The sequence below is a fragment of the Pagrus major genome, chromosome 3 (genome assembly GCF_040436345.1).
Source record: "Pagrus major chromosome 3, Pma_NU_1.0".
In the NCBI taxonomy this organism is placed as follows: domain Eukaryota; kingdom Metazoa; phylum Chordata; class Actinopteri; order Spariformes; family Sparidae; genus Pagrus; species Pagrus major.
Genome location: NC_133217.1, coordinates 8,225,482 through 8,244,282, shown reverse-complemented (window position 1 = coordinate 8,244,282; position 18,801 = coordinate 8,225,482). Strand labels below are relative to the sequence as shown.

Here is an 18,801-nt window from a genome sequence, read left to right as displayed (position 1 = left end):
ACCTGTTAAAAGGCATAGCATCAATATTCTGTATAACATGCTTTCTGAGGACATATTAAGCAAGTTGTAAAGTATGAAAGGCCTATGCAAAGTCTGATGTGAAATCTCTGATGAGACCGGTGGTGCAAATTTAGCAAAGTGGATAGAAGAAACATGTGCATCTTGCTCTAAGTTAAAGGAAAGGGCCCTGGGTGCCTCACAAGCTTTGATGTATCTTACTTTGCTGCCCATAAGCTAATTCATCAACAGTTACACACATCACTCCAGATCTCTTTCATACATGTCTAATTCTTCGTAGGGAGCCATGTTTTATAAGCTTTCCATTTGAATTTTTTACGATAACCTCTGTCATAGCTCCACGCTTAGACCCCCTTTAATTGTCCATTCACAGCATATACAAAGCTTACAGTACATCAAAGTCAGAAATGATTATATTTACATGTCTCCACATGGATGGGAAGGGGTTGGATTATTTCCTTTGTTGGGTATTGTAAATTCCATGTCTCCACACAGGTGTCCAGTCACTGAAGCAGTGAAATACTCAAGTTAGATGACGAGCTCACACGTAGCAGCGAGCACATACATACAACAGATAAGGAACAGAGACAGACGACCCCCTCTGAAGCAGATAAGGCTACACGTCAGGTCAGGGCTGGTCCACTGCTCTCCTGCTATTGTGGTGTCAGTGTGTTTGTGCATGTGTGTGTATTTGTGTATGCTTGTGTGTATGCCTAGGCAAGGGGAGCAGATGAACAAGGGGACATTGCTGTGAATCATGGGAGTTTGTAAGGGTCATCCAGTGCCCACTCCGTGTCCTCCCACCCCTTCCTGACTGAGGGTTTCAGTTCTCAAGAGAGGCCAGGGTGAAGAGGAACGAAGAGTGAAAACTCGGCCCTCCCCCTCCCTCTCTTCTCCCCCTGTCCTCCTTGTTCTGAGACAAAATACGCACATACGCTGATGATATCAGTCTATTTGTTGTACAAAATAAGAACCATATGTGTCTCCTCTGCAAAGAGCCAGGTGGGGGAGTGAATGGAGCTCACAGGCCAGAGACCATTACCCGGTAGGAGGGGGGCATGTGTCTGTGCCGTGGGCTGGACCCGGGGCTGCCGTTGGGGCTGGTGCAGCTGGCATCAACCCCTCCTATGGAAGGTAAGTAGGCATGGTGCAGAATGGGCAGCTGCAAGGACAGTCGACGTTGTATGCTGCAGAAAGAGAAGGAAAGTTACAATGTAAGAGGCAGAGAGAGTAAGAGCATCTACTCAAGTGCTGTAGATAAGTATCATTTTGAGGTACTTCACATGTGTATTCGTATTTCTTTGTGATTCTGATAATATTCCATTTATTCAATTCCATATCAATTGTGCTGCCCTAATATTTTTGAATGTCAGTGCCAACATCTTTCAATAAAACAAAAGAAAAACGTCTTAATACTATGGCCTAATTTCACAGTTTTATTCATTATGAAAATAAATTAAAGAGTAAATTAACACCACTATGTTAAGTTTTTGTTTGTGTGCTTTTAGGGTTACTATCCCAGTTTATAAGTTGCTTTAATTTAGGCATGGTTATTGCTAAAGGACATAAAGTATAGCTACGGGAAGGAAACTTAATATTTTGCTCCAAGTTAAATAAAGACTGTGCTGATGCAAAAAAAAAGAAAAGAAAGAAAGAAAAAAGCCAACTACATCAATTGTTGGTCTGTGAGGGGATGAAAACTCTGGTCACCAGCATAAAGGTTGGATGCTCTATACTCCCATTCAACACCCTGACCTCCACATCCTTACTATAAGCCTAGCGACATAAAGCTAAAAAAATGGGACCAGTATGAATGTAACTACTTGGTATATCAGGCTGGATTCTTTATTTACTACATGAGATAAAATCATAGAAGATTATGTATTTCTATAAATAAAAACGGTAAAAGCAGTACATAACAAAACATTACATAACATGTCTAAACACTCTCCTTCAGTATATTCTAATTTTGGGTTCTGACAAATACACAAGGGAAAGACACAAAAGACAACGGTGGGATGTTACGCCAAAGCCAGAAATGGCACATGTAGACGACCTGCAGTTTACTAAGATTTTTGTAATCATAATGGTTCGGTGCTGTTTAAATGGAGTACTATTATAATCACATTTACATGCAGTGATAAAAGTGGACAGAGACATACTGCTCAGTTCAAACAAGCCCTCAGCAATTCTTCTAATTGTTTTTCCTGTATTCTTCAGCACCCACACTCCCTTCTTCACTTCTCCTTACTAAACCCTTAATCCACCGTGCCTCCCAGCTTCTGGGATCATCTGACAAAAAGAACATTTCATGCTTCCGCCTGCTGTGACAGTTCGCACCCTACCTCGCCAGTGCTAGTGCCACTGCCAGCCGTTTGCAAGAAAATTACATAACCAAATGCCAGTTATGTAAAAAATTAAGAGGGGGGGATGAAATTCAAGCCCATTCAGCGATAGACCTAGAAAAATGTCTTAATTAGGTGAACTTTGAAATATTAATGGTCCTCAGGCCTGTTCTATTTGAGATGGAAACACATTCTTTCCTTCTCATGAAGAATTTTTAAGTTTTCTGGTATTTCTGATGCATCAAATATGAATTGACATTACACTTAACAGTTACATGTACCTGGTGCATGACTTGGCCTTCATTATGTCACAAAGTGTTAACCATTCGTCCTCCTTTACCTTTACCTCTTTTCTCACTTCTTTATATTTGTCTCCTCTGTCTCTCTTGCTGCCTCTTCGTCTCTCTTCCCTCCATGTGATCAAACATTCATGTGGCATGGGAATAGCTCCGAGTGTTCCTTTACTTCTGTTCTCCTCCCTGTCTATTTTCAGAGCTGCTTCCAATGCGAGCTGTAAATCACTGGTTACATAAGCCTCTGTGAGTCTCTACCTCTTTCTTTCTCTCCTCCTCCTTATCTCTGTCTCTCTTTCCTATCGAAACATCCTTCTCTCTTAATCCATCTTCTCTCTGTAACTGCCCTATTCACAATATTTTACCCCCCCCCCTTCTCTGCAAGTCTTTCCCTTCTCCATCCATCTGTCCCTCTACATTGTGCATTCTTCTCCTGGTTCTAGTTAAATGAGCGTGAGAGTACGAGCTCTCAATGATGCATGAGGTCTCCCCCCATTGATGAAGTCGACATCCCTCAGCTTTGCAGCCTTATTAATAGTAAATGACTGTAGATCTGCATTTGTCGCATGAGTGTTTTGAGTATCCAAGACCGTCTTCTTTTATAAGTTGGGACAACAAATCAATCGGCTGCACGTCTTCGTGTGCAAACTGTACATGAGCATGTGTTTGACTGAAGCTGTAGTGAGTCCAGGAATGGTGGGAGAACACACAAAACACTCTTATGTGGTTATATGTATGTTGATGTGCGTAGGAGAGAAAAGTACAGGGCCGGTCCATGCTTTCACAGGGCTCTGTTGCCAGAGCAACCGCCTGAGAGCTGCTGGTGGTTTGCGAAACATGTGACGTGTAGTCTGATGAGAAAGCTGACAAGACAGAGGGGAGGGGAGAGGGACACGAGGGTAGAGGTGCTGAAGAAATGGGAGATCTCACTGTTCGGGCGAGTTGATATCCTCCAGGGGACCTCTGTTTATTCTGGAAGGGTCCATGGAGCCCCACTGTGCTTGAGGCTTCTGCTCCAGGTGGTTCTTTAGTATCGACTTCTCTCCATCTGCAGTGAAAAGACATGTAGGCATCATGAGAAATATGATAGGCTGTGTCAAATGGGATGTCACACTCGTAAGTCCCATGTGCCCGGCACCTGAGACCTGACTTAATACCAATCCTATCGCCTGAGTCTGGATCTGCATTTTTTCTCCAGGTGTTTGGGAGGAGGAGAAGTTTTGATCTTATTGTATGTCATGCTGCATTGAAGCCTGATGCCATTTAAGAAGCAATAAAAATATGCACCTACCAAATGAATGCATGAATATAAAAGTGTTTTCATTTCATATAGTTCACTCACACAAAAGGGAAAACGACTGATCAAAGTGTGTTTCTATTATTAATAATAATGTGTTTCTATATTCATACGGATTGCCTTATACTGTAACAAAGTTAGCTGCAAGTGAACGCTGAGACCAACAGTTTGAGGTGGGCCAGAGACCACTTTATTCGGTTTAACAGCAGCTTTCACTCTTAACCCACCATACCAAGGTGAAAATGGCCACTGATTACCAAAGAAAAACTCTCAATCAGCCACAATGTAAAAGAAAATTGTATTGGGCAAGTCTTAGTCATAAGAGTGATCTGACAATATGTCAAACTAGTCAGTTTCCTTTTTCCAAAAAGGAGACAGGTTGTGTAATTAAATCACATTATAAAGCACAGGTACAACATTTAAATAAAACAGACAGTAGAAGACAGTAGACAAGTAGACATGAAAAAAAAAGGGAAAGAGCAAAACCAAAAGAAAGAAGCCTTATCTAGAGAGGAAGACAAAGGGGAACAAACAAAGGCTTCCTAACACGATTTCTGCATTCTCCGGATGTTACAGATGATGAGGTTGAAACACAATAAGAGTTGCGGTAAACAACCTCATCAGCATCCCAAAATTGTACCTGGAGAGTAATGGAATGATCCCTTTTCTCCCCTACAAAGTTTTCTCTCCAGATGTCCCAGATTTCCCAGCACTTGCTGACCTGATTCACTGATCACAGCACTCCATGCCCCAATTGGACATCTGAGCTGGCTGAACTCTTTGGTGCAGACTAGTCCTCTTTGCATTTTGAAAAAAGCCTAACCTTGTAGCTCTCACAGCTGTGTTAAAAGCACAGACTCCGATATTTATACACTTCATTATGGATTCAGAGGATGTGTTCATTCCACAAAGATGTTTTTTTCAAGTGTCACTGGACCTCAGAGCCAGCCCAAGAATTTTACTGCACATTAAGACTTTTAACAGTTTTGAAATTAAAATGTTCAATGCGCAAATGTGTGGAACAAGAATCAATCAAGTAAATTAACCTGTAAATCTCAACATCTGTTCATTAAAGTTTCACATTTACTGGGAGTGCAGACAGGAAAACAGCACAAAGAACAGTGACTATTGGCTTTAATTAAATTTAGTCATAAGCAGCTGCTTAGTTTACCTGTGACTGGTTGATCTGCAGTGCACACATTTCTGCCTGTTGACATCACATTTTCAACTGCCCCCTCAGAGTCAGAGTCAATGGAGTGGCCCTCGGCTGCTGTAACCCTATTATTTATTTATAATTTATACTTTCAACTGTGCAACACTGACACAACAGTACAATAGTTTTGCGCAACATTATTTTTTTTGACATATTGTTGTTATATAATGTTATAAAATGTATTATGATGCACATATTTTTATGTATTTCTTATCTGCTTTTTATGTCTTATTTTTCTATTTATATTGTTGTAGATTGTTATATGTTTTAGAATGATGCACTTTGTTTCACATATTTCTTTATATATACAAAGTATATATATCTATTTACTGTATAGTGTTGTTATACATTCCTATATATTGTAGTATGATGCACATTTTCCATTTTTTAAAAATGTCTTATTCCTATATATATTGTTGTATACATGTATACATTGTAGTATAATACACATCTTTCTTTTTTTTTTTTTACATATTTCTAATTTTTCTATTTTTCTATGTATAGTTTTTGTTTTATATTGATATACTGTATATTGTAGCATTAAGTACATATTTTAAAATATTTCTTTATTTTTCTATATATATCATTGCTGTTGTTATATTTATTGTAGTATGTTGTACATACTTTTACATAATTCTTATTCTTATAATATAACTATATTATTATTGTTGTTGTTATGTTTTTATATACTGTATATATTGAGGTAAAATTCAGGTAAAATGTTTCACGTATTTCTTATTTTCTCAATGTTGTTGTTCTATATTACTAGATATTGTAGAATAATGCACATATATTTACATATTTCTCATTCTTCCCATTTCTATTTTTCTTATAATTTCTCTATGATTACATATAGACCTGTTTCTCTTCTACAACGGGAGTTACTCCAATGTAACACAATTTCCCCTCGGAGGTCAAGAAAGTACTTCGGATTTTGTTTCAGCCTAAAATCAGGTGTCAGCATCCAGTCTGTCAGAAAACCACACCTTAACTGTCATCACTGGTGTTCTCCAGCATCGCCATGTGCTGGTACATATTCATGAAGGCAGCCATTGAGAGAGAGAGAGAGGGGTGGAGTGTTGCTTCTCACCCTTTGTGAGTGAGCGTAATCGCTGTTGACACGGCGTTCTACTCTTATAACAGCTACTCATTCATGGCCCCCAACACATTTAGACCAGCTCTCTTATGAATACTGATGACTACAGTTAGGAGCCGGCGATGATGATGATGACTGTCAGGCATAAGCAGATTGAGGCTGGGAAAAGTTTATATGCTGCTGATCTTTAAAGGAGGCTTAATGACCTGTGATTTTATTTCCATAATGTGTGTCGGATTGATGTTTGTGAGCAGCACCCAACGCGCTGTCTCTCTTTGTCTTAGCTTGCTTCTCAGAACTCACAAGATCATTATCATGAACACTTTAACAACCTAGAGACTCATACTTTTCTCTCAGCATAAAAAAGTAATAGCAAGATGAGCCAAATATAATCTTGAGAGCAATATAAGAGCAGCACAGTATTCATTCAGTTTCAGTATCAGTCCTGTGTTTCCACTTTCTCTCACTGAGTCTCTCTTTAGCTCTCACTGTTTTTCTCACTGTCTACTAACTACATTCATTTTATCGTAAGGATTAATTGACCATAGAAATGTAGTTTTATTGATGAATTTAAGACTCCATTGGGAAAAGTATTCATATACAGTCAATACAAATTATGTCATCATTCAACTCAAATTCAATTGTTTTGAAATCCAGAAATGTCCAATTTTTTGCTTCCTCACCAGACAGCAAGATCCTGTGAGGAGGGAACTAGAAGGGCTCTACTTCTGTCTGTCGGTTCACCCAACTCCTTGGACATTATGTCCTGTCTAAATTTTGAAGAGATCTGCTACGTAGTTTGTAACTCAGAAAAAAGTTCCAAAAGGTGTGAAATACTTTCAGAACCTTCAGTCAAATAAAGACTTATTCTCTCACTCTGTCTTGTTTCTCTGTTGACTTCTGTCAGTAACATAATCTGTAGATCAATGTCTAAACCTCCCCTATTTTACTAACTTGTCTCTCTTTCTTTCTTCTTCTAAATATCAAACCTTCAGGGACAAAGTACCCTTTTAATACAAGAATTTTGGTGGTGATTGGGACAAGATTGAAACAGCTGCAGTAATACACCTATATAATGAACAAGACAGCCAATTTCTGTTCCTTTGTTGTGTCTGATCCCTTTGCCCCCATGTAAATGCTGGGTCATTAAACTGTACTCACTCATTAAAAGGTTGAGGAGGGAAATATGAAATAAACAACAGTTGAAGGCTGTCTAATCTTTTTAGAGAAGTGAAGTTTCTATTGGAAGCGGCATGCAACATGGTCTCTTTTGCTGCCATGAAAAGGGGCAGGAATGTGTTCTTTACCCAAAACAGGTTTATAAACATGTTTATTTCTCTAATTTATAGAAGAAAGATTGTTATCCACATCTTCTTTATTCCAAAAAAGTGTCTGGCTATATTTGTATCTGTTCTCTCCTAACAGCCTACAGTAACCAAGACAGTACACATAAGGAGTCTGTCTAAAATAGATGTATTTCTTTAAGCCCACACAATTTGAATCTTAGTTGACTTAAGAGAGCCGGGTATCAGCTGCCAGCTGCTGCCAGTACTTTAGAGAGATTACTCTAAACAAATGGAAAATTTGAGAATGTGTTTACTGAAATTACTGCTTGGGAATGTTTTGCCCATTTTCTATTTTGTGTTCAATGATTTGTATCTATCCATAGGTTTTAATGAGCACATTTTAACCCTGAAAGCAGTTACTTAAGATGTCTTGTAAAATAATTCAAATCACTGACTAACACAATTTGATGCTGTATTCTGATTGTGAATAATATAAGGTCAAAAATCTTTGACTAATTATCTTCTTGCTCTCTGTGTTCTGCTCCATCAACCAATTGTGCAACAACACAGAGCTTCTTTTATTTAAAATCTGTCTTCCTCAGGGTACCATCACATAATATCAACCCCCCGCCAAAACGCATTTAAAAGCCAGAGAAAATAATTGGGCTCAAATAGGAGGGTGTGCGTCTGCTGCAAAAGATGTGAGGCAGTGAAGAAGTAGAACAAACTAAAACACAAAGAAGTTGCATTAGACATACCGCTTCTTGAATGTCCTCTCTAACTGCCATCAGTTCATTACTATGAACTTTCACAGATGAGGAACTTCTCAGACAATTCCAACGCACTCCGCTCCCAAACCGCAGAGCGAGCGCAGCTGTTTTACTCCCTTACCTTCCCAAACTCAGACAGATCCATTAGACACCCCTGAGAGCGGCTTTGTGCTGGCGTGTGCATCAGACGTGCTGGATCTAACTGCTGTACATCACCATCGCCCCGCGTCTGTAAAAATGGAGCCTAATGCAAAGCGATGCTGCTGGGGTGTAACGATTCAGTGATTCACTTTGAGGAGCCCGCCTTCATAATGTCTAAGATACAGCTGCATCAATTCGAACAGCTTGTATCGGGTAGAAGTCAGGAGGGTAAACCGACCCAAGCTCTCTCTGCTGGAAAAGACAGATATGATGTATATCTTTATGTTTTAGCACCTGACAGTTTACTTTGTGCGTTCCCATATGCCTGTCTCACCCAGTGGTTCACATTAACTGCCTCCCCATCCCTTCTTTCATCTTCTCGCTATTGTTTTTCTCATTGTTCAACACACGCAAAATAATTAGGTGCAAAATGTGCAAGTGTGGACTGACTTTAACACCTTTATTGTCGAGCCCACAGTTGATAAAAGTGTGACTACCGGGTGTGTATAACTTGATAAGCAGCAGTGCAAGTATGCAGGTACTGTAGCTAATCTCATGACTCATTCTAAGAGACGTCACAGATGTGTGCTCTCAGACAGAGCCCTCCTGTGTCCCTTCTTCACCTGCAGCTGACAGAAGCTCCAGCAGTGGAGGAAAAAAAAAAAGTCAGGGTATTTCTTCAAGCTGCATTAAAATCCTTTACTAAAGCCAGTGCATATGCAAATGTTCATACATATAGCAAGGGTTTATTATTAGATGATATATGAGGATTAGTTTTCTTTTTTTTACATTGTTCTATTTAAAGTGAATATGCACACAAGTGAACCTCATTACAGCTAAGACAGGACACAGTTACATCATACTAAACTACACTTTTTTGGTTGAATCTTAGGTCTGTTTGCACTGCTCCTGCAATCTAGTTTTCAGCCACCAGTGGCAGCAGTTAACACAACCTGGTCAAGCTGCTCTCCCGTCACTGAATGAAGAAGAAATGATTCACCATCTTGGATTTCACGTTGGTCATTTCTGACTGAATGGAAAGCACCAACACTTCACTGGAGTAAAGTTATGTGGAAGAAGGCATCATCAGCATATTGTCAGTTGTCTGTGAAGTGAAGCAATCCCCTTATTGATTGTGTTTTTTCATCTTTTGCACATGAAATAAACTGAAGAGTATGAAGAGCAGAAGTGGCGAAAGTCCACACATTCTTTACTCAAGTAGAAGTACTACAGATAGTTGAGTAAAAAAAAGGCTCTGGTAAAAGTAGAAGTACTGATTCAACTTCTTCACTCAAGTAAAACTATGAAAGTTCAGTACTGAAATGTACTCAAAGTATAAAAGTAAAAAGTATGTTTGAGGGACACTTCTATCTGCAATTTTTGCACAAAGATAATTGAACCTCACGTCAAATTATATAAATTCAAGGACTATTAGACTTAAAGGTAGAATCAGTAGGATATGACTGAGCTGTTCATAAATGCACCAGAAAGATAGTTGATGGCTGAGTCTCATTCCAAGGATGTCAAATACTGACATTCTGGGTTGGTAAAGCATCCCACGCACAGCTAAAAATCCAGGCAGAGGGCTGCAGTGTCTCTGCAGATATGACACACTTACACAGACACAGAGTGTCCCTCTCTGTCTGTTTTCATTTTGTTATGTTTGTCGTGTGTGACATGCACTGAATTTTGGTTTAAATCAGTCTTATGAAAGCGGCTTGTAATGATGCAAAATATAGATAATGGACGGTTTCCCTAAAATGCATTGAAACTAAAGTGACAAGCCTGTTTTGAAAATGTAACGAGTAGAAAGTACAGATATTTGTGTTAAATGTAAGGAATAGAAGTAAAAAGTTGTAGGAAAAATAAATACTTAAGTAAAGTTCAGATAAAGTATTTGTACTGCATTACTTCCCACCTCTGCTGAAGAGCCTCCTCTTTTTTGTTAGTGAGCAGGTAAAGTCTTCAATGAGATGGAACGCTTTCCAGATAACAAATTTTACTGGAAAGTAAATTACTGAATGCAGGGTTCCTTCAGGATTCAACAGGCTAAATTTAAGAATTGTGAGAACTTTGTGTTTGAGTGCTGTAAATGCCTCCAATGGTTGAGGTCACACAGATAAGCCTAAATGGACTGTGACAGTCGAAGGGCTGCATAGAAACATACAGTCAGTTTCTTACCTTTTCCATCTGTGAAGTTGCGTATGCTGAGGATGTTGTTGGCGTCCGGGTAATGGTTCTGTTTGATGTAGGGAGTTTTCTCTGGGGTGTCCTGCAGCTGCATGGTCACTTCCTCCAGCTCTTTGTCCAGCTTTTTAAACAGAAAAACAAAGACATTATTAATTTATGTTGTTTTGTTATGGATTAGATACATTCACAGATAAACTAGCTCATTTAGGCAAAAGGTTATCAGCCAAATAGTACCCAGTGGGAAAACAACAAACTGCTACTTGTTCACTTGTAAAAACACATCGAAGAATGTAAAAGACTGCTGTCTGCAAAAGACATAATAACTTCACTTGTCCTCCAACAGTGTCTCAGTAGCTCTCATTTGGCAAAGACAACAGCGGTAATTCATCTCTGAGAGATGTGACAGAAAGCCGAGGTGATCGGCACGGGATTTAAAAATGTCACTCAATGTCAGCATAAGTCAACATTTTTATGAAATGAATCAGAGAGAACGTGCAGTCTGGCACAAAGACTCGCTAAGCGACAACATGATCTTTTGAAGTGATCACAGCTGCTTTAAGCCATTTCTATTAAGAATTAATTAAATGACTTTTTAAGTTCAGTGGAGTTAACTAATTTGCTCTTTCTTCCTTCTTATGTTGGACTTGTTGTTCAGTTACTGTGTCTTAGCCTGCCACCACTGCACCGGTGAACCTTCTTATAAATAAAAAAGAGGTGAAATTCGATGGGTAGTGAATGTGTATTCATCGGCTCAGACCTCTGTTATCCTCATGCGGAGGCGGTGGTTATCAGTTTGAAGCCCATCCAGTCGCGAAGTGTTAGCCTGGTTGACGCTGGTGACTGAGGTGGAGGTCTTGGAGTCTTCCTTCTTCTGGTTCTGGGTGAACTTTAACCTCCGGTTCTGGGTGGCTGCATCTGGGTTGGTTCTCATGGTGATGAACTGGAAAAGGAGTTATGGGTATTAGTCACAGCTGCACTCTGAGATACAAAAGCTACACAGAACTGTTTACGCTGCAGTTAGAGAAGTGTGAGTGTGAATGTGGTGATAATTAAGCACTCTAGATTTTGGCAAAGCAGAGTTATCCACTCGTGCTTGTTCACACAGAAACTGACCTTGGGAACGAAGACCAGGCAGAGCGTGATGGTGCTGCAAAAGATGATCACTAGTGCCACAATGCAAAACTGGACATTGGGCTGGTCCCGTGTGAGAAAAGACACTGCAGCACCAATGATGCACATGATACCCACGTTGTAAACACTCATCCCGATGTATTTGCTGTCATTGAGAGCAGGAATGCTCACGTTCCTGGTCTCCCATGCCAGGAAACAGCCAAATAACTGTCAGGGAAAAGAGAGGAGAAGATAATTGTTTTATCAGAAGTCTGAGAGAAGGTTACACAGACTGTTGATTTGATTTTGGTTATAGAAAGTCTGAACTCATTCATCTTGGTCAGTCCACAGACAGACAGCAGTGGTGGTGTTACTGCAGTTTTCTTTCATTTTTTCTACTTCTTGTCTTAACATCAGAGTTTTTCTTATTAAATCTTAATGCTCTGTGACGTTCAGTGCTCTTTATTGTTCTTTATAAATACTAATGGAGGGCAGGTTGTGAGGAAACACTTAATTGCATGTAGTTTTAAGAAAGAAAATCAAACAAAAATCAGTCTTATTATATGATAGAGCCTCAACGAGGAGAAATATAATCTAAAGACACTGTTCCAAAGCAGTCTTAGGTTTCATGCCTGTACAATGTTTATTCAGAGTGAGCTGTTTGTTTGGTGGAACATCAGAGTTGCAGTAGCAGCAGCCTGCTGAATTATTCACTGTGTGCTGTGTAAAGTGGCCTGCCTGTTTATTCCAAAGTCTAAATGAGAGTTAATGGAATGACAAGCAGCAGAATTAAAAGAGCAGTCATCAAGGATTAGTGTGCCTCAGGTGTGTGTTTGTATGTGTGTGTATGTGTGTATGTCAGGGCAGGAATGACTCAAACCTTCTTCTTGCTGTCCCTCTCTATGCCTCATACAGATGTGGGCTGCTGTCAATCACTTGATGCAAACTTTTCCCACCGCTCCACTTCTTTGTAGCCGTCTTATCATTTGACATCGAAGCCCAACTATTTTCCATCTCTCTGTCTTCGACACTTTTCGGTAGTATTTGCATTTGCTCAATCTGCTTAAGATGACTTACTGCTCTGTCTCCTCCTGTCTCTGTCTCACTCCTCACCATAGTGACGTATGCATAAATTACAGTTGTTCCTGCTTGTCGGACATTTTAAAACAGCCTGTGTGGTGGGGAAGTGGACATTTTCTTTGTCTCACATAGGATGGTAGGTAAATGTTCAGTATCAACTGTGCTCTGCTGATAAACTCAGACTAATGAACAGTATTCAAATGCAATCAGTGAACATAGAAAATTTAAATAATAGTTGATACTGATGGTTAGAAGACAGTCTTTTAATGTCTATTTGCATTAAGGAGTTAGAGAAGTAATTGTACAGCAGGACTACAATAGCGACCTCAAATTTCCATGTTGTGGTGAAGACTGTAACTGTATGTCCTTTTGCATGCAAGTATGGTAGATAAAACACTAGCTAATGGTTGAGTCATTGTAATATGTCTGGCAGGGTTGAATAGCACTGGAAATTAAGTAATAAAAAATAATTTTACAATTTACAGGAGGAGGAAAAAGAGGGATTTTGATATAAAAATACTTATATTTAGCATGTTACACAAGAGACATGAATAATTACCACAGGGACACAGGATTACAACTGGCAAAATGTATTTTTCATTTCTCTGTATGTTTAATGTTGAATATTGGAACGTATTTCAGAAATAGCATCATACTGCAACATTAATATGAATAGAACGGCATCAATTGTCATTCATACACATTTATGAGCCTCTTAAGATTCACATCAGCAGATTTGTACATTCATATCAGATCTCAAGTGTGTATTTGTGTGTGTGTGTGTCCAGCCTGTGAGCACATGATGAAATTTTGTTTTCTCTCCTCTCACCATTAGCAGTCCCTTGTAGGCATAGACGATGCCCAGCCAAATGGTCATGTGGGTGTTCTCACAGTGCTCCAAGAATGGACGGATGGCTATGTCTCGGCCTTGGGGGTCCGCCTGTTGACAACACAAACACAGAGAAGAGAGGAAGAATATTTAATAGAATGCCCCCTCAAAAAGTACCTACTTAATTGTTTTAGAAAAACAAATTAGACTGATGAAGAAAGGATCCGAAGTTCCAGAGAAACAGGCTTAATTTCCTTGAGGAACAATAAAACCGACAGAGAAAACCAGTAAACCAGCTGCAGAAGGAAGAAATCCTCAGTTAGAAAATCAGCTCTTTCCACATCAGTTTTCTCTTTGCAGGTGCTCTAATTTCACATTCAGGGACAAAAGCGACGCAGATTGTCTGCTGCTAGTCAGAATGAAGGGTGTCAGTGATCAAACATCCAGGTGTGTAATCAAACTGTGTCCCATCATAGCCACTGGGCTTCTCCAAAGTCGGCTCAAGTTAAATTAATCCGTGCTTAGGACGCTAATGGGCAAGACTAATGAAGCTTATTCATTAATGTGATTTACACCTTCCCCTTTTCTTTCTTGTTTCTCACTCAGCCTCTCACACTCTCTCCAGCCTGTCCCCCGACTCTTCATTTCTTCAGCTTTCTTTTCATTTCCACTTGTCTTTCACCGCAGTTGGTGACACAGGTGACTTACAGGGCAAATTAGCACCTGAGGTGGATATTAATACGCTAAAACACATCACCTCTCCTCTCTCTTTTTCACTTTCACTGCTTTAAAAAGCCTTTAATAAGAGCGTTCGTTTGCCCGGGATGAATTCATCTGAGGCCACGCCAATATATCAACTCTGAGACACCTGGGGCAAGGCTGGGCATTATGCCATGCTGCTCGCTAGGTGTGTGCGTGTCTCTCTTCAGGCTTATTTACAGTAGGACATGTCTGTGGCTCAGCAGATGGTGTGTGTGTGTGTGTGTGTGTGTGTTTGTGTGTGTAGATGTGCATAGGCATCTACAATATGAGCAAAGTCCTTTAAGGCAGAAAGCAAGATGATGAGAGATGAAAAAAGGGAATACTCAGAGCTCACTCTGAATACATGCTAATGTTAGCTTCCGTCCTTGTACATACTACACTCAGTGAGCACAGTGTTTGATGTGAATGCTCTTACCATTCATAAATACACACCTACACATACACATCCCTCCAGGTGCTTCACAATAGCTCTTCCACTAGTCATTTTGACCCCCATATTCTCCATTCAGCTCCCATTAATGGAAATTGCAGCTATTCATGCTATCCTCTATGACCTTGGTGAATCGACATTAGTGGTTCTCTATAGGACGATCACCTAAAATTGGAAATTGGTGCTTAAAGAGCTACGCTGATTCACCCAACAGCAACGAGAAATGGGCCGATACCGTATAATTTCTGGATATCCTTGAAGTGTATTATAGTACAGTTTTCTAGCTTTAATTCCCAGGTTTCTGCCTTGGAAATACAGCTTTCACACAGTGTTCCTCATGCAGCCTGCACCCGCCGCCTTTCAACATCCAATCCCGCAAAGGATTACGTATGCAGTTACACATCACACGGTGTGACAACCTAGCAGGCGGAGAACCCCCTACAACTCAGATGAAGAGTCAAATTTTCCACCATCTGCCGAAGATCTCCGTAACCTTCTGATGTCTCAAAACAGGGACACATTAAAGAGCGAGGATTGCTTCGGTGGCAGTGAGTTCACACACTTTGTAAAAGCACTCTTGTAACCCCTTCCGAGAGTTCCCGTAGCAACCGCATGGCTCGTGTCACTCATATTTTGGGACTTGGGATTCTTGTTAACTTTAGGTGAACGGCTGGTAGAGCCTAGTTTCTGCCTTAAAAGCCATCGAGGAGGTGGAGACACAGGAAAGTGGGGCAGGCGATGACGCACAGACAGACTATTTTTTCACAAGGAACCACAATTAGTTGACACAGTACAGAAAAGGGATCCTGAGACTTTAACATGACATTTTCATCGTGCAGCTGCAGGTAACTACTTCATGAAAAAAATATTTTTCAATCTATTTTCAACCTAAGTGATGTGCTGGGACTGAGCAAGAGAAAATCATGAGATATGCATGAGATGCCCTGGTTTGACCAAGTCTCTGGGCAGTAGCCAGTGGCAGGAATCATTTCTGGTCACAGGAAGTGACACAGTTTTATATTTCATGTAAACAATAAAGACAATTTTCATGAAAACAGTAACGTTTATCAGCTGTTACTACCTCTTCATACTGAGTCTGAGTTAGTGTGAATGCTCTGATTAATAAATATAAATAAATAATGCTCTGGTTGAGGTGTAGCAGACATGGAATATGTTTCACTTTAAAGAAGAAGCATTACTAGGATAAATATGCACAGGGAATAATTAAATGCATGTCATTTTCACTATTGACAGTACTGTAATATTTTGTTCCTCTTCAGAGATTCTATATGCAACATTCACTGCCACTATGTGTCCCACTAGAGTATCAGCATCTCAGATCAAAACAAATGTGCAGTCTTTAGTCATTTCCTGTTTTATTTTGTAGCTTATATCCCTGTGTGTCATGTTTTGTTTTACACTTCCTGTCTTTGTCTTATTGTCGCCTTTTGTTAATTTGCCCCAGTGTCTTTAAGTCTGTGTTTATCTTCACTTGTCAGTTTTTCTGTGTTCCTGTTTTTTAACCTGCCAAGTTTTTTTTTGTTGTTTTGCTTTTGGGTGTCTTTTTTGCTCCAAAATCTCACTTACTTAATCATTCCTATAATCAAACCATTTAGTGACCGCTTGTGTCCTGAGTAGAAGCATCTGTGGTTGTTATGTTTCTACATTTATTTACCCAGATTTCTTTCCTTTGATTTGTCACCCTTCTGTATAATGGTTCTGCCTTTACTCAGAGCAAAGATCCGAAGGACAGCAAGAGGCCAGATAAGAGCTTGTTTTCAAAAATAGATAAGTACTTTTAATTCAAGGTGTAAATGTATCCACTACAGTATGACATGTTAATTGCATGTTTAAATTTGCAACAAAGAAACCTGCAATGGTGTCAGAACACCAAGCAAAATCGTCATTTATGTATATTTATCTTTTTTTGGATGAGCGACCTCTTATTCGAACAACAATTTACCAAAAAGTCACACTTGTTGCAAATCATTCTGTTCATTCAATATGAGAGACACATTCTGCATCAGTGCTCTTTACATAGTCGGAGCTCCGAGCAAACTTGTGTCACTAACAACAAAATGATAAGACAAAATGAGATATAATGCTTATTAGGCTCGGGTCTCTATCGCAGCGGAGCAGACAGAGCAGAGCTCTCGCCTTTTGGAGGGAAGCTGTCTGGGGAGTTGCCAGGCAACAGGGCTGTAGGCGGCAGGCGGCCCCAAAGCAGTGGCGATGGCAGTAAAAGTGCCGGTTCACTGTCATTTTTCACAGCATTAGCCCTCTAACGGGATCACTCTGGGAGGGCTGGAGCGGGCACAGCACTGGTGGATTGTCTATGGAGAGATGAAGGCTAGATGAGGCAATGAGGGGAGTGATGGAGGGAAGAGGGAGAAAGAAATGGAGGGTTGGATGGGGAGAAGACAGGAGCAAGAAGTATGGAGGGACAGATGGAAGTCGAAGTGAATGGAATAATATAGTGATAGAAGGATAAATGAGATAGGGGAGAGGTAAGAAAAATAGATGGTGTCAGTCCTGTTTCACAAAGAGATAAGTGAAGAATAACTTAAAGTGAAGGGAAGAAGAAATTTCAAAAGGAAGCGATAACTGGAGAGCAGAAGAGAGGGCGAGTGAATATGTCAGGAAGAGCGATGGAAAATGTGGAGAGACGAAAGTAAAGATTAGATACAAATGATTATAAATTCCAACTATCTGAATATCAGATGTGTTTTCTTGACACAGAGAAACACAAAGATTGGTACAGAAGAAAGTTTTATTTTCTTCTTCTTTGAGCTTATTTCAGCCTATTTACTACACTTGATTTAATAAACTCTACCATGAATGCACTGTCTGACATCTGAGACTTTAGCGTTGGCTCCTACAAAAATCAAATCAAAATTTCCATTATCCGATTCACAATGTCATTGTTTGACTATTTTGTCTTCCAGGTTTGATCCTTTGATGCTGTAACAAAGCTGGAGAACAGGATGCTGTTTGGCAATTGTTTTTCAAGCCTGCAGGTACCATGCAACAATGATGTACTTTTGTGCAAAAGTCTCTTCGAGTTGACATTCATGCTATACTGAATTCATTAGAAACCATGACTGCCTGGAAGGAAAGACAACACATTAAAAAACCTAAATATCATGTTTTGGAAAATAATTAGATTTGTGGTAAACTCTCCACACCCTCATTAAAAACTGGTCCAATCCATTGGCAGAAATGGAATATTGTATTCATAATTATGTTTTCATTAGTCTATAATCATCTGAAACTATGAATCATTGTGTTTTTGTTACCTTAGAATAAGCCTACAGAGGTAGCGGGTCCTCTTCCATGGAGTCTGCCTTTTTGCACTGCCATGTTTCTACAGTAGTCCAGAACTAACAAACCAAACATTGGCTCAAGAGAAGGTCTTTGCGTTTTTTTTTTTTTTGCATTTTCATGGCCGTTGGGGAAGGTGAGGCGAGGGTTATTTCTTTGGTTGCAATCTGCAACCACACAGCTAGATGACACTAAATCCAATAAACGGGACCGTGATAAAGCCATATACAGTGAAGCATCCTCTTTTCCTCCACAATCGCAGCTACAAGGGCTTGTTTCTGGACATGGATCCCACTCTGACTATATGATGGCCTCTGGCCTGGTGGAGAGCAGGGAAGACAGACCAACAAGTGAGGGAGGATATGGAGAGCTCACTTATTGTCACCTGCAGCTACTTCACACAGAGGTGTGTGTGTTTTTGTGTGTGTATGTGTGTGTGCGCAGGCATATGTCCCCTTGGGCGCCAACATTCTGTGAGCACACATACGTAACGTGGCTGGGCCTGTGTGTGTTAGTGCGGAAAAGTGTGTGTATTGATGAGCTATCAGGCAAGCAGTGACAGAAACACTCCATCACTCATACTGGCAATTGCAAAAGAGGAGATTTCAGCACGGTGAAAG

The 18,801-nt window shown here is 40.0% G+C and overlaps 1 protein-coding gene across 1 annotated transcript in view; it reads right to left on the bottom strand.

The window, feature by feature from the left end:
* Positions 1-270: 270 nt before the first annotated feature.
* gabbr2 (gamma-aminobutyric acid (GABA) B receptor, 2) overlaps positions 271-18,801 on the bottom strand; it is a 191,140-nt gene continuing 172,609 nt past the window's right edge. Inside the window, exons 15-20 of the mRNA XM_073463307.1 lie at positions 13,669-13,779; positions 11,763-11,987; positions 11,407-11,589; positions 10,641-10,770; positions 3,587-3,704; positions 271-1,205 (exon numbers count right to left, since the gene is read on the bottom strand). Coding sequence (XP_073319408.1) covers positions 1,040-1,205; positions 3,587-3,704; positions 10,641-10,770; positions 11,407-11,589; positions 11,763-11,987; positions 13,669-13,779 — 933 coding nt within the window. The 3' untranslated portion in view covers positions 271-1,039. The remainder of the gene's footprint in view (positions 1,206-3,586; positions 3,705-10,640; positions 10,771-11,406; positions 11,590-11,762; positions 11,988-13,668; positions 13,780-18,801) is intronic.